Below are 21699 nucleotides of genomic sequence, written 5' to 3' on the forward strand. Positions count from 1 at the left end.
GTCCCTTGGAAGGTGGAGCGGCCCTTTGTGATGTAGGCAAAGATTTGTTCGGCGATCGTACTAAATCGACTGTGTTCCCGGCATACCAGCTGTAGTGCCGGTCTCGCTGATCAGCGAACTTGCAGATTCTGACATCTAGGTACTTTAGAGCTTTGATGTTGAATGACCGCATTCTACTGACTCGTACTCGTCATATATTGCCCAACAGTCTTTTTATCTTGCCGGCAATACACTCCCACGTCTACATGTTTTCATTTGCTCCTCATTTCTCACCGACCCCAATCCCCAACCCCCAAACTCTCTGCACCCAACGCCAATAATCCTGCTCTCCACCCTTCCCCTTGAACATTTGGACATGCTCCGCGCCCTCCACCAACTTCCTTAATACCCTGTAACCCTTCTCCTCCGTAGTCCTCGCATGATTCTCAACGTCCCGCCAATCAATCGCCAAATCCTCCTTACTGTATATATACGCCTTAAGACACTTCTCATCAAACAGCTCTTTGTTGTAAAATGCAAAAGTCGGCCCCCAAACCAGCTGGTGCCAGAAAGACTTCGGCATCCAATTCACCGCCACATAAACAACAGATACAATAACATATGTGACGGACATGAACATCATCCACGGAAACAGCGGGAGTTTCCTCGCCGGCACAGCAAGCGCGTGGATATCCCTCCTGAATCTTGGGATGCCCGGAGCGGAGTCAATGATGTGGGATTTCATCTGGAGGCTTTTCCCGGTAGTTGTTTTATACGCCCCGGCGATGTTGTAGACTCTTTTGGCGCCGCCGTTGCTCAGCGAATGCACGTGCAATCTCTGGATGGATGGATCTTGAGCTAGCAGCGCGGTGACTGCCTGAGCGACGTCTTTCCGGCGCCTGGCTTCGGTTTCGAACATGAATTGCTTGGTGGCGATGGTGACGAGGATGATGCGCGCGGATGGGTAAAGACGCATGTATGTGCGTGTGTAGTAGTCGATATGTTTCGGGGTGGCGTTCATCCAGGAGCAGAAGAGGATGGTGGTTGGGTCGTTAGGAGAGGGTACTCCTGAGGCTTTGGGGGGCTCGTACAGACCGACTACAGGGGAGAGACGTTTGAATTGTGAGAGTGGCTTTGCTGGTGCCAAAGTTGATGATGCCAGGAGTGGTGCATCATCTGGCTCGATTCTTGAAGGCATGATGGTGGCAAGCAGACGATGGCGTCTTAATAGTTGATATGGGACAACTCGAGTAGATGAATCAATCAATCCTTCCCAGGGGAAATCTCGATTTGGCTTTTGTTTCGAAACCTCGACTATAAAACGATACAACCAAATACTGAAAGCGGGAACGGGAACGTCCCGTCAACCGAAAAATTTGATGGACAGCGTGTGAACAAGAAAACAGGTAACTTGAGGCAATAATGAGGGAGGAAGTATCTCTGCTTAAGTTGTACAAATGTAAAATCTAACAGAAGAGAAGAAAATCATCAATGCACCCGACACGGCACAACATTGGTCCTCAAACTGTTGGGAATGGTGATGCCGACGAGGTTATTGGCAAGAAGATCCCTGTGGCTTCCCGAGCAGGATACTAAATCAGGCCCCTTGGCGATGATGTTCAGCCTCCACCATAAGCACCATAAGCAGTATTCGTAATCTTGACAGCTTGGATTGAGGTCTTGAGATGCTCAACAAATTGGTTGTGGAAATGTTTGCGGCCGTACTGAAAGGTTGACAGCTGATACCGAGGTACTTCAAGTTTCTTGTGCGTACAGCATCAGTGTGCGAGCTTGGATCACGATGTGGTCTGGGAGGTTTTGACGGATACAGTAAGCGAGGATTTGGTTTGTTGTTGTCCCGCTTGGATTCAACCAACTCTGCCATCGTCACATTCTCGGCGCGTTCTGTGTAATTTGTTCTTCGGTCGTCGTAACAATCGTCCGATCATGTAAAGATTAAGAGACCTTTTTTCTTATCGTCTTGATTTATCAATTTCCAAGCCATTCATGAAGATGGTGGGTGGCAGTCGATCATCGCCTTAATTGATAATCGACAACCATTTCTACATATTCAGACGAACTGAGGAACTACAAAATGTCTGGCCCTGACAGGAACAAGTAATATTTAGAGCCTTAGTCAGACCAGTGGCTTGATAACTGAAATTCAGTCACTTTATCTAGTACACAAACTACTCACCAGTGAAAGAAGTCTGAGACCTATCACTATGAAATGTTGGCCAAATTTCCAATATTCTCAGTTTCTCATACATGTAAAATCACCAGCAACTTCACGCATTAACTGGATGATAAATTAGAAGTCATTCGGATAGCATTGTAGTGAAATTTCCTTTTAGATTTCACCATCGCAGAGGTCACTGATTTAGCAAGAACCCCTGGAAAATCCCTCGCTTGTCGACTTGCTATTGTAATCCTCAGTATGCCAAAATAAAGCTCTAAACTCACGATTCAGCAGTCCTAGAAGGACGAAATCAAGTATTCGTCCTGAGCCACCGTCTTCAATGATGATATGATGACTAAATGCTGCGCAAGTTATGGTTCTATTGTTATTCTTCTGACCAAATCCTAATTCGATAAAGTTCAACGCTGGAATCCTTCAACAATAGGATAAGCGAGCGAGGAAGTGGATATATTATCCATCCTATTATGCGTCGCCCACAATACGAAAATGTTAAGCACTTTAGCGATACCATCATATAGGGAAGTATATCTTGCGATTTCCTCCACAATGTCTCTTGCTCTCTTTCTTTTCTCCCTTCTCCCTTTCAAGTTTACGGTCTCAAAGCAAATACTCCTTCGAGCAAATCCAGATCAATCTCTCGCATCAGCTACATAACAGCAATAATCCCTCCATACTTCTTTCCAATGCAGCAAAAAATCATATTAAAACCCATACCATGGACTCATCCTCTTCGCCAGATTCAAACAGGAGCCGTGCTGTGAGGTTTTCTAAACACGTTATTGACTCTGTACAGTATCGACATGAAGAGCAACGACCGCTGGGAAGTGTACAATATCTGAGACTGAAATATCTTTTCTGGCTGTAAGTGCAGCTTCTTGCTGATTGTGTCTCCTGGCTGTCTTCTTCAAATAAGATGCAGAACCAAAATGAGAACTCCAGAGCAGTACCATAGCCTTTGAACCATCTTGTGGTAGAAGATGCCGGTGCAGAGCCGGCTGTATCTCAGCATGGATTGAGCTCTGAAACGGTGGTAGCAGGACCTCGAAAGATACATTCGATGAGGAGCGTTTGTTGTGGGATGTATTTTCATTCGCTTATTTAAACTTCGAATCGTGGAAGCATGAGTTGATTGCAAGAGAATAATAGCGAATCGTTCTCCCCTTTTGATGTATCAAGAGCCTAGATCACTTCCCAAAATCTGGACTCCCTGTCAGCTTCCAATATAGAAGTCAAAGTCACAGTCTTGAAATCAAACCACATTCTCATCACGTGGACCACCTCCCTTCCCCAAGTGGCAGGTGTAGACGATTCTTCCTCGCTGCTTTTCCATCAGTAAAAGCACCATACCAAACCTCATCCCCTTCCCAGAGCTCAAACCTAATTCCGTCCTCCTCATGCTTCTCTACCTTACCCCTCTTCGCAATCGCGTTCCCAGAACCCAATTATTCCCGGCACCCCCAGAAGCCAACCAGGCGACCGGGCTGAACCTAGCTCTGCATGCTTCCCCCTTCCCCACACAAAGCTATCCCACTTTCTCACCTTTCGGCGATCCGGAGACCATCTCGAGCCAGTGCCAGCATCAAAGTCGATAAAAGTTACGTTGAGGCGCAGACCAACCGCTTTTGGTGTGCGGGGAAATAAATCGTTTAAGAAGTCTGGTCTGGGGGAACTAGGTCGCTGCATCGAAACGACGCAAACGAGGAGTGAAGGTTTCCGTTGGATTCGGAAGAATGGTTAACGCCTAGTTCCAACAACATCAAGCCATAAAGTTCAGAATCAGATCAGATCTGAGGAGAATTGTGGCGCTTGTTTTGGGCGGTTAGATCGAAACCCCTTCCGCATGTCTCGTATGCAGCAGTTCTGGAGGAACGGAAGCTCTGGACCTGTGGAATGGAGATTTTGCCCAACTGGCGCAGGAGATGCAGGTGAGAGGGCAAAGTCGAGGGCTGAGCGGAACGATCCCGATATCATTTTTTGAAAGAAAGAAAGAGGCGTTTTCTGGGTTTCAGGAAACTAGGAAGTATTTGACATTGTGCTTCTGGATCAGGGTGTGATTTGCGAGATCAAGGTAGTTGGCAGGGAGGGGCCTGGATGCTTGTGCTTTTTCGTTGATCGACCAAGTACGGAGATTCCGAGCAAAGTGCGAATCTTAAGCCCGAAGGATTTTGTGAATTCCTGATATCGCCGATAAGAAACCCTTGTCCTTGCCCTCCTTCTATCCATCCATCCTTCTGCTTGTTTGTTTGGTAGGAGTGTCACATTTCCGAATACTTTCCGCTGTCACGTCCAGCTCCAGGCCATGAGGTGTTGAAAGCTCGCGGGAAAGTCTAGCGAGATGCGGGGCTTCGGCGGGGTGAAAAGGGGGCCGAGGCTATGCCACGAAAGATACCTTAGCTGTCACCGAAAATGGGGACTCGAGTGGACACTTCGCAGCCAGACAGGAAAGCAGATATATTTTGGATCTCGGGGTCTCGTTGAAGCTTTGGGCTGCTTCGGACGAACAAGAAGATCATGAGGCAAAAGTCTAGATTTTTCGGATCAGCGATGCACCGTGACGCTTAGTGTCGTTAGCTGGGAGATGGTGTTTATCGTATCGTATCGTGCACGGTGTTCATGGCATGGAGGGGTATCGAAGTCAAGGATGCATGCAGATGGCCACACCACTTTTGCCATGTCTCCTTGACTTGACTTTTCCTTGCCTCTCCTCTCCTCTCCTCTGCCGGACCACCTTGACGGCCGTTGGTCCTTTCCATACACCCAAACTCTGGCCACAGTAGAACTAGAACTAGAACTAGAACTAGAACTCTTTGGAACAGAATGAAAAGGAGAAATGCGCGAAGGGGCAATGCCAGGCGTTGATCCTTGCCCAGCCCCGGGAGCTGCGAGACAGCTAAACAGCTTTCGTGGAGCTTTCCACACATCTAGGGCCTCTCACAGCCATCCATCGTGGTCATGGAGTTCGACTAGACTCCACCAAGTGTCACCAAAAGGTTTAGAGTAACGCACCAAGACTGACTAATTCTTACTATTCGCCTCGAGGGAGGAAGGGAGAGGAGGCGACAGTTGAATACTTACCAGGTTGTAGCTTTTCTTCCCTGCCGGGCCAAGGGTAACACAGGTCTTGCCTCCAGGACACATAAAACTCTACCCCTCCCCGCCATTCTCCTCTTCTCTCCCTCTCCTCATACATCGCGTTTGTGCAAAATCCAAACAAACAAAATCCAACTGAACTTCGAGATACCCTGTGCATTCAACTTCAATTAAACATATTCACAATGACTTCAGTTCAACTCACCACGCCATCAACTGGCAAGTACACTCAACCCACAGGATTGTAAGTTCTCATCCTCTACCCCGCATTTTGGGGATCTCCTTCACGTCATTGCGTAGTCTGCATTGCTAATGCTTACTCTCCCCAGGTTCATCAACAACGAGTGGGTTAAGGGTGTCGACGGCAAGACCTTCGAGACCATCAACCCCACCAACGAGGAAGTCATCTGCTCCGTCTCCGAGGCCACCGAGAAGGACGTCGATATCGCCGTAGCAGCCGCCCGCAAGGCATTCGAGGGATCATGGAGAAAGGAGACACCAGAGAACAGAGGCAAGCTGCTGGTCAAGCTCGCCGATTTGATTGAGAGGGACCTCGATCTCCTCGCTGCCGTTGAGTCTCTCGACAATGGCAAGGCTCTTGGTATGGCCAAAGGTGACGTCGCTGCGGTCGCTGGATGCTTGAGATACTACGGAGGCTGGGCCGACAAGATCGAGGGCAAGGTTATTGATACCAATTCGGAGACTTTCACATACACAAGACAAGAACCCGTACGTTTTGCAGTGGTAATTCTCAAGACGAGTTACTGACGTTTGCTAGATTGGTGTTTGCGGTCAAATTATTCCATGGAATTTCCCATTGCTCATGTGGGCATGGAAGATCGGTCCCGCTGTTGCCACCGGTAACACTGTTGTTTTGAAGACTGCTGAGCAGACTCCTCTCTCTGGTCTTGTTGCTGCAAACTTGGTCAAGGAGGCCGGTTTTCCACCAGGAGTTATCAACATCATATCTGGTTTTGGAAAGGTCGCTGGTGCAGCTATTTCTGCCCACATGGACGTTGACAAGGTTGCATTCACTGGTTCAACTGTCGTCGGTCGTCAAGTCATGAAGGCTGCTGCTGGCTCCAACTTGAAGAAGGTTACTCTCGAGCTCGGAGGCAAGTCACCAAACATTATTTTCAACGACGCAGATATCGATAACGCCATCTCCTGGGTTAACTTTGGTATTTTCTTCAACCACGGCCAATGCTGCTGTGCTGGTTCCCGTGTTTACGTCCAATCCGGTATCTACGACAAGTTCGTTCAGAGATTTAAGGAGCGTGCCACCCAAAACAAGGTCGGTGACCCATTCCAGGCCGATACCTTCCAGGGACCACAAGTTTCTCAAGTCCAATATGACCGCATTATGGGTTACATCCAAGAGGGTAAGAAGTCTGGTGCCACGGTCGTCACTGGAGGTGAGCGCCACGGAGACAAGGGATACTTCATCCAGCCTACCATTTTCTCTGATGTCACTGAAGACATGAAGATCATGCAAGAGGAGATCTTTGGCCCCGTCTGCTCGATCGCCAAGTTCGAGACCGAGGAGGAGATCATCAAGACCGGAAACAACACCACCTACGGTCTTGCCGCCGCTGTCCACACCAAGGATCTGAACACCGCCATCCGCGTCGCCAACGAGCTCCGCGCCGGTACCGTCTGGGTCAACTCGTACAACATGTTGCACCACCAGGTCCCATTCGGAGGATACAAGGAGTCTGGTATCGGACGAGAGCTCGGCGAGGCTGCGTTGGCCAACTACACTCAGACCAAGTCGGTATCTATCCGCTTGGGTGATGCTCTCTTCGGTTAAGTTTGGCTCGGCTTGGAGGAGTAATGAACTGGAACGGACGGGATGAATTGAAATGAAAACTTGTACATGATTATTAGCCATTTACTATATCAAAATCCAAACAAATTGACAAACAAAGAACTCGTGGTCATCTCCTTCATCACTGAAACGGTATTGTGCATTTGGGGCGGTATTCCTCCCAACCACCAGAATTTCGTGAAGCCTCCCGTCACCAGACCTCGGCAGCATTACAGGGGTCCGGATAAGCTGACAGCTTGATGGCCCAATGTTGAGTGCAGCAACTATTCCACTTTGTGCTTGGGACTTCTACAGAATCTTTTCTATTCAGGATATACTTTTCTCATCCATTTCATGCATCATTTTCTGGAAAATGTATCGGTCTACTTTCGCAGCATCATCAAAATCAAAATGCTTCTCCCCCCAACAGCTCCTGCGGGGTCAATGATATCACGACCATCTTCCCCTGTTCTAGCGCAATCGCCAATCGATACAGTAGTCGATAAGAGACGGCAGCCAGCAGTTGGGAAAAGATGCAAACGCCCGTACTTGGCAACATTCCTCCCAACCACCCAGAAACCCTTCTCAATCCTTTCTATACCCATCTCATGCATGCAAAAGCGAGAGGAAGGATCCGGCACAGCAGCCAATCGAACCAATTGCGATACCAGCCCACCATTAGCTCACCTATTGTTATCCGTCCACCATCGCGTGATTGAGTGCAGACAGCCCTGGAGCTCTTGCCAAGAGGCGAACATGCAGGTTGACATGCAAGCACTTTACCGTCCGTACCGTACGGACATTCAGTCTCTGTGACAGACACGGATGCGTGCAGATGTGCAAGGCTTTGGGGGATGGAAATGGGTAAGTGTGTCGGTGAGGACGGCATGGAATTGGAGGGAGCGGACAGTACCTGGAGCTCCCTAGGCTTATTTTATACTCGAGCTACACGCATGGGAGCTGTGCATGTTGGATGAAGCAAGCCTTGCCAGCGAGCTAGCTACCGGTAACTATCACAAGCTCTCGATGAGCTCAGCTCAGCTCAGCTCAGCCTATACTACATAGCTATAGCTCCAGCCTGCTCTCTTCCCCCTCTGTTCCTTTCTCCCTTCCGTCTTTGTCTCTTCCTCCTCCTCTCCCCTTCTTCCGTTCCAGCTTCTCCCTCCTCTATTGCGACAGCTGTGCTCCAAAGATAGTCGCATCGCTGTACTCAGCGACTCTCCTCTCTCTCGTCTCTCTCTCACCCGCACCCACACGAAGCTACCCCTCCAAACCCGACCCGCCAAAATGCCAATGCCAATGCCACCCCACTTCACCGCCCTCTCCAGGCTCTCCCTCCCTCTTGCGCTCCTCACACTCACCACGCCAATCCTGTCGCAAACCACGAACGAGAATCAGATTACTTGGGCGGCAGTGACTTATACGTATCATGGGGAGAAAACACCGGATTTCCATACCAGTGCGAGGAGTGTTGATTTAACGCCTCTTGGCGCGGAACAGGTAGGCGCATTCTCTCTCCCTCCGTATTTACCAGAGACTTCGTCTTGCGATCGGAGTCTTGAGATCAAAATCCCAATGCTTGCGTCTCCTCAAGCTGTCACACCTAAACCTCCCAAGCCCAAAAAATCCCTTGCTAATGTTTATTCTCTGTTCCTAGCTCTTCCTCGCCGGCTCCGGAATCCGTAACCGCTACATCGTCCCTACGAATATCTCACAAGATACGGTCCCAATCAATGGACTTAGTAAGAATGATCTGGATAACTCTCAACTGGATGTGATGACGACGGATGAGCCGTATTTGGCGGCGAGTGCGCTGGCATTCATGCAGGGTCTATATCCCCCGTTTGATACGATTTCGAGTGATGAGGAGGCGGCGAGAGGGGATGGAGGGACGTATGAGTGAGTAGTTTCTTGATTTTGTTTGATTTTGAGGGAATGGATAAGAGAATGGAAATTGGATGTCTGGGGGCGAGGAGAGTAGTGAAATGAGCTTGATTTGGTGACCGTGGAGTTGTGCTCGAGCGGAGTAAACTTTCGCGTCCCAATTACACCAGGGGGCTTCTTTGAAGGAGACGAGACTAACAAGATCCAGATTCCCCTTAAACGGATATCAATACCCCAGAGTTGCCACATTGAGCGAATTGGATTTCAACCATATCTGGTAAGCTCTTCATGACCGAAGTCTCCTTGATGTTTCAGCTACTGACTCGCTTCACAGGATTGCTGGACAAACCGATTGTAAACAATACTCGAATGCGCAAGCGAAAGCTGTCAACACTCCAGCTTATGTGAAGAAAATTGAGGATACTCAGACATAGTGAGTTTGACTTTGCCTTCGGCCACAGAATTCCGACTTTAGGATTTGTGGTGCGAACCGCTGTTTCTTGAGAAAACGAACTGGCAATCATGAACACTTACTTACCACCTTACCCAGCTACGCCTCCCTCTCCAACACCGTATTCCACTCCCTCGACAGCAGCACCCTCAACTATGGCAACGCACTCACTATCTACGAAAGCGCCCTCTACCAATACCGGCACAATAGCACCATCTTCAACTCCCCCGACTTCACAACCAACGACCTCGCCACCCTCCGAAACCTAGCCTCCGAACAACAATGGACATTCAACACCCCCAACGGCACAAACACCATCAACGCCATCGCAGGCCGCACCTTCGCCGCAAAAGTAATCCAAAAACTAAGCGACAACATCGCCTCCTCGGGCGCCATGTCAAAACTCACCGTCTACATCGGCTCCCACGAACCCTTCCTCGCATTCTTCGCCCTCGCCAACCTCGCCACCGGCCCCTCAGCACCACAATTCAACACCCTTCCCGACCACGGCTCAACCATGACATTCGAGCTATTTTCTATCCCTCCAGCAGACGCCGAGCAGCAAAGTACCAGCGACATGCCCATGCCGTACCAAGACTCGCTGTTCGTCCGCTTCCTCTTCCGCAATGGATCAGAGCCCGGAGCCGATCTGCGAGCCTACACGCTCTTCGGACGAGGCAACGCAGAGACTGTTATCCCGTGGGAGGATTTCAAGAAAGCGATGGTGGCGTTTGCGTTGACTGATATACTGGACTGGTGTCGTGTCTGTGAGACGAAGACGCTGTTCTGCACGGCGTTTGAAGACATCTCTTCTTCGGATGATGGAGATGCCAGCGATGGCTCTTCTTCTGATGGGCTTGTTTCGGGAGGAGCAGGAAATACTGGTGCTGGGGGCGTGAGTCCCACTATTGGAGGCGTGATTGGTGCGACTGTTGCGGTGGCGGCGTTTATTTTCCTTGTTGCTGGATTGCTTCTCGCGGGGTTTAGACTTGAGAAGAGGAAGAAGGGAGGGAACAGGGTCTTTCCGGATTTGGGCGATATCAGCGTGCTTAAACGCAGCGGGAGCGGTAACGCAGGTGGTGGTGCGAATGGTGGATTCAAAGGAGCGGATAAGTTGAGCTCGGATGCGGACCTGGCGTTTACGCCTGGGAAGGGTGGTGCGGGCGCGACGGTTGTGAGGCATGAGAGGGTGGGGAGTTGGGAGTTGGGGGAGAGTCCGAATGGAGAGTCGAGGAAGCAGGGGAGTCTGGATAAGGAGATTGAGAGTGGGAGGGTGGTGAGTGGTGTTGATTATAGTAGGAGGAGTAGGGAGTTGGAGAGGGAGGATCCCTTTGTGGATCCGGTGAGGCCGGTTGATCAGGTTTGAGTGCTGACTCGACTGATAAGCGGCTTTGGTGGGAGAGAGTGATTTCTTTTGTGTTGGGTAGATGGATGGTGGGTTTTTGATTCGGGTCTTCGAACCGCAAGGACCGGATGTTTTGGAACTCGACTATGTTGAGGGTGCCAGCTGGATTTCTTATGATTGACGAACATATAATGATACCCATTCGTGTCTCTCACTACACATATATACCCCTTCTGGAATCTTTTAGTTGAGATATTGCAGATGATGGCGTTTTGGAATATTCCTTTGGTAGTTTGCGGTTGTATTTACTTAGCATACATACCTCAATAGATACATCAAAGATAGCTCTTGAACCACACCTCTCACAGCAATCTTCTCGAGTTCGAAGAGGGGGGATATTTTTGCTTGTAGCTTATCCTTTGCTCAGTTGTGCTATGTGTGAGCTTCATATTCGCAACATAGGCTGAATGCCATCTTACTGAGTTAGATGGGTGCACAATAGGGTAAGGAAAGGAGGCAGGTTTCAGATAGAATTCGCATCGAACATCCCATTGATAATTATCACTAGACATTCATCATTCATATCATCATGACACAGCCATTAAACTCCCAACACTTTCTCAAACCTGCGTAGTATCAAGCGCCACAACACCCTCATTAATCAACGTAAAGTCCTCCGTGAACCACCCCCCATTAGTCACATACAAAGTCTTCTTCTCCTTCGCACTTCCCCTCCCAAATTGCGCACTCGTCGGATTCAACAACAACTCCGTATCTTCAATCACCATCTGCACACCCCCAGGCGTAACCTTCACAACATGATTCGGATGCGTAGCAATCCACGCATCGTTCCCCGCATCCAAAGCGAAATCGTCGTATTGAGACCCAAAATCTCCGCCGACGATGGTGTTGTTACTGATGATCTGTACTGGCCCGGTCTTCTGTCCGAGGGAGTCGATTTTCACACGCCCGAAATGCTGCTTGGCGGAGCTGACGAAGTAGAAATATGAGCCTTTCGTGCGGATCCCGTTTATGCCTAGGTGTTGCCCTGGGATAGTGCGATTGATTGGGGCGAAAAGAGGATCGCTGAAGCTGATGGAGTAGGCGCCTGTGGCGATGTTGATGCGGTAGACGGCTCCTACGTCGGCGTCTGCTGCGAGTATTAAGTCTTTGGATCCGGGGACTGGGGCGAGACCGTTGAGTTGGACGGAGGTGGCGATAGTGGTTATGTTTTTGACGATGGGGTTGGAGGTGCAGAGATCTACGGTCCAGACTGTGAGGCTGCCCAGAGTGGCTCTTGTGAGTGCTAGGTCCCAAATTCCGGTTACGACGACGAATAAGTCTGGGGTGAGTCTGGATATTATTATTAGATTGTTTTCCAGTGACTAGAGGTTGCACATGATATGAGAAACTCTTACTCGGTTATGCCCATAAGACCATGGCCCTCGGGGAACGTGTGAACGACTGTAGCATTGGGTGTGGCAACTGTGGGATCGACACTGAAAAGTGTATTGACACTCATAGACGTGAGCAACAAATCACTATTTGAGCGAACTGCTATGTTCTCAATGAAGTGATTCGGAGGAAACGTGTATATCTGTCGGAGCAGAGGTCCTGGAGATGGGGCAGAGATTGCTAAACTACTCAACAAGCCCAGGACAATCAGGACGGCAGGTTTACTGAAGAGCGCCATGGTAGACAGGTTGAGAATTCCAATTGCTAAATTAAGAAACTCGAGGTTCTACAAGGTGCAGATCTCGAGGGAAGCTCGTCCTTTTCATACCCAAAATTTGGTAAATCAGCTTACATATCCCTGTCGGCGAACTTCCCAGTCGGACAATGGCAGCAAGCAGGGGAGACCATTTTCCCGCTGCACACTACTGCGGGGAACACTCATGCAATTGGAAAGGCCCACAGCGGGGGCATTATTAAGGGCAGATATTTTTGCCAAGATACTCTTGAAGAAGAGGAGCTGATGCCAGAAGGTTACACCGTCTTTTCGGTACTTTGGTAACTTCGTAAGGTTGGGAACTAGACAGGCCTCCTGCAGCCTTGTCACAATTGGCGTGATAAACGTGCTTTTGGCAGCGGGCCACAGGAGACTGAAAAATGCATCTTGACATATTTCGAGAACCATTCGAGGCTCATCGTCAATTGTGAAATGGACCAAGCGTCGTCATGGATAGCAACGACATCCACTTAGGACTAGTAGATTTGGGACAACATATTCGACGACATGCACGTAAGACTATGAATAGTTCATGAGCAACCACAGCAAGCCAGCCAAGGTCAAGGAGGAAGCTATCCGAAAGAATTTACTTGAGCGACCCTAGAAAGCAGATTCAGCACATCGAAGCATCGGGAATGGAATTTGCAGTGACTCAGATAATACTCGGGATTTGTAAGGAATGCAACTTTGCTTGCGATTTCAAGCTAGGGACTTCCTTGGCAAGAGGACAATTTTTTTTTCAGAACAGTGAAAAGTGCTTCTGATCATGAACCATGATTCAGACACGTCCAAATTGGCATCGACTGGTTATACTTAGCCAGAGCACAAGCCGCCTCTTCCATACCATGGATACACAGCTTGGCTTTGTCCGACGACTATGATAAACGACAAGCGGCACACTGGGTACAAATTAAGTGTGGCGGTCAACAGCAAATGACTGCCTGCGGGGGAAGGCTGATTCGAGCATTTAGCGTCGTATGTGGAAGATGTGGTCGCGAAGAATTCCCAAGAGTGTCCTTAGGACGTCGATACCTGCCTGTGACCAAAGTACAGCCAAAGAAAACGTCTGGTTAATGTCGCAACCACAGAGCGTAGAGCATTGACAAAGAGGAGTCGCTACTCGGTGAAGAATCTCGGCTTCAGCATGGCCTCTCTGTCATCCATCAACAACCCGTATATCCTGTCAGAGCAGATGCATCTCATGTGTTGATCGTGTTCTGAATTCCATTGTGTGGCCTCTCAAGACGGTGCTGCAGAGCAAACAGGCGACGACCTTCTCCTTGGTTTTGGATCATCGACGTGTGACATCGTTCACAAACTGGCATCCGCGTAGGCTTCGATTCCATAGACGATCTACCAGATCATGTTGAAGATATAGCCCATACCTCCTTTGTACCAAAAAGTCCTGACTCGGCGCATCGGGATAGCTTCAACTAGAGATAAACGTGTCAGAAGATGCGTCGCCATTTGCGGAGGAATCCAATTGAGGTAACGTAAAGTGCCTGGTAGGCTGTCTGTTATTGCAGATGTGTTGGAGCAGCGAAGAGAGTGACGTGAGGCGAGGAGAGTACAGGTCCCGTTGGAATTTAGGAGGCCGATCTCGCTAATTCTGACGCTACAAGGTCTCGCCTGCTCGCGTCGGTGTGTTTACTTTAGTTTCTAGTGTTCTCACCAACAAGCAAGCCCATTTAGCCAGGCGAGAAGGACTTCACTGTCAAGAATTCCGAATCAAGTCACAGAATACTTGAGTGTCAACATATCACTTGAAATTAAGTCGCACTAGTGTACTCGCCACATCGGAGCATTAAATTGGCATGCTTAGCTTGCATATGTAATGTGAGCCGTCCTTACATGATAGATGCCAGATCTTTGTTCAGCTTCTGGGAGAATGAAGGGCTTGCACAGCATAGCCTCACCGACCAAAGTACCCGTTCCACATCTATTGTTAGGAGAATATACTTCGAAGCAGCGCTGCAAACTGTTCCGGAGTAAGTTGTTTTGCCTGATCCGCAAGTGACAGTTGTTGTCCTCCGATGGCGAGCTCTACAAGCTCTCGTCTCACCTCCTCTGCATCAAAAGGTCCCGCCCAGTTTGTAAATGGATCCAGCTGGTACAGACGATTCTTTCCTTCTGCTAACAGTTCATGAGATACTAAGTGTGTACTAGCTCCACCATAACAGCGATACCCATTGAACTGGGAGTAGCCCTCAGGAGCTGTGTATCGTTGCCAGCCCCAGCCAGCTGGGCAAGCCTGAGACTCTAGGAGCCTCTTTTGTGCCCATTCTTCCTGTTCTTGGAGCTCCACCTCAGATAGAGTATCGATTCGCAGCTGTCTTGTTGCCATTTTCCTGTCATGTTCGCTGGTAAAGGCAGTTGTGATGTCTGGGGTGGTGGACTGCGCGGGAGCTGGAGGTTGTGACTCCTCAACTTGAACTCTTGATTCGTCCTTGAAGAAAGCACTATTTAAGAACTGTTCTGTTTCTGCTGTGGCTGTATTGCATAGCTTCGATGTCGGTAATCCTGATTTCGGCTTTGAACTCGAAGATTTGGTTTTCTCAGTAGTATGTTTCGATGCCGAAGATTTGACACTCTTAGAAGTGGATTTTGATCTCGAGCTCTTTGTTTCTTTCGCGGAGTTCTTGACATCTTGCTTGTCGGTGTGTTTGGAGAGCTTGGAGCTGGGTCTTGATGAGCTGTCTCTCGAGAACGCGCTGTCCAACATGGATCCTAAGATACTTGTTCTCTTGGTGGGCTTCGAAGGCGAGCTTGAACTTGAAGCTTCTGGGAGTTTCTTTGAGTGTGGCGCCATTCCTTCGAGAGAGAGACTATCCTATTAGTGTGGTCGACCAGGTCTTGGGAAGTCCTGTGGTGTTACCTGCGAGCTTAGTTTCAAGCAAAAGCAGTGCGGTTGATCTTATAGTCTCGGGAAGGAAGTTGAGACGCTGCCAGTCAGGCCCCGGGGAGCCCGGGACAGTCACTTAGATCATGGGCACCATATTCTAGTTTCACTGTAGAATCACAGATGCCAACCCAAGTCACCATTTGAAGTGACGACATTAACTAAGAAGCATCTTCCCATCCTATCATTATTCACTTGACTACAAAGCTCTCTGTAGGTAAAGGGTTTGATTCTAATCCCTCTTCAGTGATTGACTGCAACCAATTTTTAAAAAAAAACTTGGTCTGTTCTGAAAACATCTTTGATTGTAACAAGTTGCCATCTACTTTAGCAAATCCTCCTCTCCCACTTTCTGGCCCAGTGGACCATCATATTCAAATAGCCCAGTGCTACGACATACTTATAGTCTGCGTACTAGACCTATCTTTTGAAAAGCGGTGGAGGGCTGGACGGAAATTGGAGTTGAGGTGTTCCGGGGAACAGTTGAGCAAACATATTTTGCATCTGCTGAAACTGCATCTGTGTTCCAGCTGCGGTATTCTGGGCTACTGTGATACTATGATTATCATTGGTGCTGAGTGTGCTTTGTATTTGCTGCTGTCCAGGTGCCATTTGCTGAATGTTCACGGTCTGGCTGAAAGGTGTTACTTGAAAAGCAAAGGCATTCTCATGATCACCAGGGTAGAAAGGTCCATCCCACCAGTTCGTTGTAAGAGATAAAATATAAAGTCCACCTTTCCCCTCCGCCAAGAGCTCATGGGAGATCATATGTACATGCCTGGCTCCTGGCACAGGGGAACCGCAACATCGGTAGCCATTGTATTTCTCATATCCAGCTGGCGCGGTATATCTTTCCCAGCCCCAGTTCTGAGGGCAACGGCCACACTGGATCAACTTTTCCAGTGCCCACGTCTCTTGTTCTTCGAGTTCTTTCTCTGAAAGTTCCTCTATCTTGAGTTGTTTTTTGGCCATTTCTTTGTCCTTCTCGGTTACGTGTACACTCTTCATGCTTGTTGCGGAAGGCTTGGAATGTTGGTGGTCTTGAGGTGGTCCTGAAGGTGGCGAGGAGATTATCTTCGTACTAGCTGGTTGAGATGGTTGAGATGGCTGTAGTGGATGAGTGCTTGTACTCGGCGGTGCTTGAGACTCATTTCTGAAGAATACACTTTCAAGGAAAGTGTCTGATGATGCATGGGTGGACTTGGCTGCTTTGGAAGTTTTCGAACTTGTAGATTTAGTACTTTTAGTTCCATACTTGGTACCAGAGTTGTGATCCTTTGACTCGGACGTAGTACAATCCTTTGAAACCTTCCCCTCGCGACGTTTGGAAGATCTAGATGACGATGACTCGTCTTTGTGGAATGCACCGCTGAGTATGGACTCCACTAGGCTGGTCGACTTTTTGCCCGGCTTGGAGCTGGAGTTTGACTTCCTGGAGGATTTAGTGGTTTCTGGTGCCATGTTGAGTGAAACTTTGGACTTCGGGTATTCGTGCTGAAAAGGTTAGTCTGGTTAATCTTGGGTCAATTTAAAGCTCAATCGGGAACGACGTCTTGTCTTTTGTAAGAGATGGGGAGTCACTGCTCCGCTCATGGCTTCGCATTAGAACACTTATTCACGAACAAGGCCTAAAACGCTGATTGAGGAGAACAATATTCCATTGACTCAATCTGTCAGGAAGTCGCCGCAGTGCCCTGCCTTGATTCTGCAGCTTCGGTCTCGGTCAGCTTCGACGAGCCTCAGAAGTCTGAGCATGATTTCGATCTTGTTGGAACAGAGCAGAGCCTTTCGTGGCTTACACAACAACGATTGGAAGTGTTTTCAGACGAGAATGATATTGGCTTTCATGTACTGTACTTTGTTGACTTGTTGGAATTGGTCCGTATCTGTTGGAAAAGGAGGCTAACTCCAGCACAAAAGGCAAACCCAGAGCCATTACGAGGTGAGAGTGAAGGCCACCTCCCTGAACTGAACCGAGTCTCCAGGTAGTTACAAAGATGCTGCACAGTCCCGCGATACAGCAAGAATATGAATAGCCGCTTATTGCGACCAGCACTCAGTGGTTGGAATTTACTGTAGAGCTACTCTAGACTCATCCTATGTTTCTTTTTGGATCCAGAATCACGGTGCTTTGCAGAACCGGGTCATTGCAGACAACACGCGATGGAAATATGCCGACCTGGAAGAGCCAAGCCATCCGGTTGGCCGAGAGTACCTCGAGGTTACGCAACATATGTCCCTTGCCTTGTATTGGCGTGATTTCGTCGTGAGATTCCAGGCAGTTTTGAACGCACGGAACCTGCTGTGGGATGTGGAGGGTCATATGTAGTGCAGAGCGGAAAAGTTGAATAATTTGTTGTTGAGAAGAGACTCGTAGAAGGTCAGAAGACAACTCCACTACGGCCTTTATTGGCCATTGAGTGAATCCAAAAGCCATGTTTTGTGGTCACCAACATCGATACTGCTCTTCAGCCAAAGAGAGCTGCAGAATGCAACAGAGGATGTTGGTTCACGGTTTGAGTGTCTCGCTTTCCAGCCACAAAATCGCCACAGCAAAAGGAAATCTCCGCATGCTGAAGAGAATATGATACTGAAGATCGCTAAATCGGAGCTATCCATTTGTAATTTGCTGCACAACAGTTCGAAAGAGGATGTCTAGCCGGAGCATGCCTATGTCGGCGCTCGTTTACAGCGGTAAAGCGAAAAAAGAGCTGTTTCGTTTTAGTATAAAAGCAACACGAGCTTGAAGTGCGAGTCCACTCTTGACAAGCAGAAATAGACGCTCTCATTAAAACAAGTCTACTGTTGCAGAGTACATAACAGTGCAAACGGAACGAGGGGCTTTGCACAACCGTAGAAGAAACAACGTATCTTCAACACTGAGAAGGTAAAGCCACTTCTCTGATCCCCAGAAAGATATGTTGATCGAGACAGGACCCACAACCATGATTGTGATTCTCATACTCAAGGGGGTTGCAGCCGCTTACCTGCTCCTACTCCCTGGTTTTATCCTTTACTCTCCAACTTCGACTTCAGCAAAGGCTATCGTGACTGCCCTGCTCGCCCCTACAGCTTTCAACATTCTCATTCAACCTCCAACAGCTCCCACTGCTCTCGGCACCCTCCTTCCCCAAGTTGCAATATCCAAACACTTGTTCGGCACAAATTCCCTGGATTCTATGAAACCTGCGATGTTCAGCTTCTACCACGTTTTTGAGTTCGGCACTATCTTGTGTTTCTGGAGATATTTCCAACAGAAATCGCGTTATGGACGTATCAATGCCTTGAAGGAAAAATATGGCTTTACAGATGACCCCACTTCGTGGAAAGATATGACTGTCGAACAGGCTCAAGAGATTGAGAGCAACATGGCTGAGTGGGAGTTTCCTCGTCTTTTCCAGTTCGCATGGATCTCCGATTTCCTTCGGGTAGGTGACCGTTGTGACCAAACGTCATATCCATGCTAATAATACTGGTAGACTTCGACTGACCCTGGTGTTTCTCGTGCTCTTGTTAAGTCTGGACATAGTAGGTTTCCCCTCCCCTTCAATTCTTTGCTGTCATTGGAGATTCAGAAACAAGGACCTGCCGTTTCTACAGCTTCAGTACAAGATGTGGCATCGAAACATATCGAAGAGGTGACCAATGCTGACTATGTTGACTTTCTACAGTGGTAAACCCGGATCCCATGGTTGAGCATGATCGCTTGCAATCCACCGTGCACTTGATGTCTGGTATGATGGCTTACAAGTTTCGATCTGCCAACCATAGTTTGGTCATCTCTCGCATCAATGAACATCATCACCGATATGGCACCTGGATCAACAGTGACGACGTCCTCTATCTGATCATCCACTTCTCGGAAGTGCCAGTTCAATGGATCAGCAAGTTTGGATACCGGAAGCTCGAAGGCTTCGAAGTTCAAGCTATGTGGCTTCTCTGGCGTGAGCTCGGTTGTTCCATGGGTGTCAAATATATTCCCGAGACTCTTGAGCAAGCCAAGGAGTGGCGCAAGGTAGGTCATTTTAGCCCGTGCTTTTGATCAACCGTTGAAACTTGCAGAACTTTGAGACAAAGTGTCGCTGGCGCGAAGACGCAAACGAAGAAGCTGGGATGGCCATGATGAATGAGATTATTTACTCCGTTCCATCCCTGTTTAAACCTTTTGTTAGAAAGCTCATCGTCTCAATCCTCGACGCCGATATCGTTTACTTCTGCCAAATGGAGAAATTGGGCCCTTCCCCAGTCCTTCGTAGCATAGCCTACAGCTTGTTCGGACTCTGCGCTTGGTTCATCCGCAATTTCTGTAATCCTCGTCAGTCACCCTACAAGCGAGCCCCTGATGCACCAAACAATAGTGTAAGTAATAGTCTCTCCACCTAGAAGGATCTAAACAGCCTCTGACTTGTGTTAGGGTACTTGGAACTTTGGCCACACACCTTACGACACTCTGCCGTTCTTTCAAGAGCGTTCTTTCTGGAATCTGTGGGGTTATGGTGCACTCTTCCGACGCATATACGATGTGCCTCTGCCCAGTCCCAAGTACTTCTCTGAAGGTATCGCAATCGAGCGAATGGGTGCACTTCAGAATACCCCAGAGACACAAGCAGCTGTCGAGACCAAGGTTCGTCAGAATGCCGCCATCCTAGAGACAGCTCTCTACGGCTACCGTCCTGCCATTGGATTCCAAGCTGGCCGACTCCTCCCTCCCGTCGACGGCCCTTCCTACGGTCTTGACATGAATACTTTCCACAAGTCGACTCCACAAGTTCCAGCTTCTACTAAGCGCTTCGAGAAGCAGTTCGAGCGTCGGTCTCTCGGCTACTCTAAACTGGCTGCTATTGAGAAGCCTGAGGATGTCCTTGCTTTTGACAAAAGCGAAACAAAGATCCCAAAGATCGATGGTTTCCTCTCTCCGTCAAAGATGGTGAAGGTCTCTGCTTGATCGCTCAACGTGCCCCACTTGTGAGGAGTCGAGGAGGATCGAAGGACATGACCAAATTTCCTGTTGCTGCCGAATGTATAACAAATTCCTTTCGGATGGTCATCTTGAAACATTCTTTCCTTTCTGATTCAGCTTTCTTTCCTTCTAGCGAATGTCCCGGTCTGTTTTCCACGTTATGTAGTTGTGTTGAGGCTGATTGTCATTCAGTGACAAGTTGGGTATCAGCTCTCCTTCGCGACCCTTCGTTGGCTTGACTCTTCTTTTGATAACGGCCTAGAACTTCCTTAAGTAGTGCGGTAAAGACACAATGGATGACAAATTGTCTTCTCAATACGCCGAAGCCGTTCTTTCTTAGTCGTGAATGTTGTTTGGTTCATATACAAGGATGAAGCGAAAGAGATCTAGAATCTGGACTAATCCGCCGTAAAGGTGTTGCATGATATCATGGGTAACCATAGAGGTCGATCGTCGACGAAGTATAAGATTCAGCCAGATGCCAGTCACCAGTCTCCTACCCCCTCAGCCATACTCATGTTACCGAATGTCCAGAGGAAAGAAGACCCGAGACTTTCGATGTCTCTACTTGAGACTAGCGCACCGCTGCTTTTACAGTAGAAGTTCAAGAGCAAAAACTGCGGAACACCACCGAGATGCCCCTTTACATCACACCACATCTATCTCGGATCTTCACTGCCAGTCGCACTCCTACCAAACAATTCAGTCCCCGTCATCGATCTTCAGCATAACCTTTGATTTGCTTCGACGCCGGATCCCTAGCCGTCACTCGATATTACGCGAATATCACAGCATGGCTGCATGTGGGGTGCCATGGCCATGAGACTCAGGTGGTCGAAATGGCCTGACTTTGGGAATCACAGTTTCAATTGGCCAATGTATTCCTCCTGCACCATGCGGGGAGAGGCGTTCGTCCGAGAATTTTTACAATGCCCTCCAACAATCAAATCATCGCCCGACGCTCCCTCTTGTGCCATGACTCGAGCGAGCTTAGGAGATCCAGAGCTCCGTGGGCAAGCTTTCGGATCAAGGGGTTCGATATTGCTTCCTTGTAGATCTGTCAATCAACACAGCCCCGCTATGTCCACCACGCGCAATTGTTTATGGAGTACTCGTAGCTGGTCGGTCTAGGAACTTCCCCGCAATGGGCTTTACTGCAAAGGGTATGGAGTAAGGGATTGACCGACCCTGGAATTATACGCCGCATTTAGTTGCATCTTGGACGGCTTGGTGGGCTTAGGGAGATCAGAAATCAGTTCATGTTCTGCCATTCAAGCCGTAACTATCCATTTTACCATACGAATGAGACAGGATTTCTCGGCGATTTTGTGACTGGTAGACTTCAAGGGCGGCTC

At 48.7% G+C, this 21699-nt stretch overlaps 7 protein-coding genes across 7 annotated transcripts; 3 read left to right on the forward strand and 4 right to left on the reverse strand.

Moving 5' to 3' along the window:
- Positions 1–262: 262 nt before the first annotated feature.
- Positions 263–1177, reverse strand: ONS95_011499 (uncharacterized protein; the record flags this gene model as incomplete). Its single annotated transcript, XM_058505119.1, has 1 exon — positions 263–1177. One exon carries the CDS (start codon positions 1175–1177, stop codon positions 263–265), a length of 915 nt encoding a protein of 304 aa, XP_058359676.1.
- A 4277-nt stretch (positions 1178–5454) lies between these two features.
- ALD5 (aldehyde dehydrogenase (NAD(P)(+)) ald5) lies at positions 5455–7079 on the forward strand (the record flags this gene model as incomplete). The annotated part of the gene is made up of 3 exons (XM_058505120.1): positions 5455–5513; positions 5599–5998; positions 6048–7079. 3 exons carry the CDS (start codon positions 5455–5457, stop codon positions 7077–7079), a joined length of 1491 nt encoding a protein of 496 aa, XP_058359677.1.
- A 1284-nt stretch (positions 7080–8363) lies between these two features.
- ONS95_011501 (uncharacterized protein) lies at positions 8364–10777 on the forward strand (the record flags this gene model as incomplete). The annotated part of the gene is made up of 5 exons (XM_058505121.1): positions 8364–8576; positions 8734–8975; positions 9169–9237; positions 9295–9393; positions 9511–10777. 5 exons carry the CDS (start codon positions 8364–8366, stop codon positions 10775–10777), a joined length of 1890 nt encoding a protein of 629 aa, XP_058359678.1.
- Positions 10778–11275: 498 nt separating this feature from the next.
- Positions 11276–12621, reverse strand: ONS95_011502 (uncharacterized protein). Its single transcript, XM_058505122.1, has 2 exons — positions 12175–12621; positions 11276–12109 (listed from the first exon to the last, which is right to left on the reverse strand). Exons 1-2 carry the CDS (start codon positions 12447–12449, stop codon positions 11377–11379), a joined length of 1008 nt encoding a protein of 335 aa, XP_058359679.1. The 5' UTR covers positions 12450–12621; the 3' UTR covers positions 11276–11376.
- A 1809-nt stretch (positions 12622–14430) lies between these two features.
- Positions 14431–15294, reverse strand: ONS95_011503 (uncharacterized protein; the record flags this gene model as incomplete). Its single annotated transcript, XM_058505123.1, has 1 exon — positions 14431–15294. One exon carries the CDS (start codon positions 15292–15294, stop codon positions 14431–14433), a length of 864 nt encoding a protein of 287 aa, XP_058359680.1.
- A 510-nt stretch (positions 15295–15804) lies between these two features.
- Positions 15805–16845, reverse strand: ONS95_011504 (uncharacterized protein; the record flags this gene model as incomplete). Its single annotated transcript, XM_058505124.1, has 1 exon — positions 15805–16845. One exon carries the CDS (start codon positions 16843–16845, stop codon positions 15805–15807), a length of 1041 nt encoding a protein of 346 aa, XP_058359681.1.
- Positions 16846–18329: 1484 nt separating this feature from the next.
- Positions 18330–20329, forward strand: ONS95_011505 (uncharacterized protein; the record flags this gene model as incomplete). The annotated part of the gene is made up of 5 exons (XM_058505125.1): positions 18330–18812; positions 18864–18912; positions 19056–19399; positions 19447–19743; positions 19799–20329. The coding sequence occupies 5 exons, from the start codon at positions 18330–18332 to the stop codon at positions 20327–20329; spliced, it is 1704 nt and encodes a 567-aa protein (XP_058359682.1).
- Between the last annotated feature and the right edge of the window lie 1370 nt (positions 20330–21699).

This window comes from Cadophora gregata, assembly GCF_030347475.1.
Source record: "Cadophora gregata isolate MNR1 chromosome Unknown scaffold_5, whole genome shotgun sequence".
In the NCBI taxonomy this organism is placed as follows: Eukaryota; Fungi; Ascomycota; class Leotiomycetes; order Helotiales; family Ploettnerulaceae; genus Cadophora; species Cadophora gregata.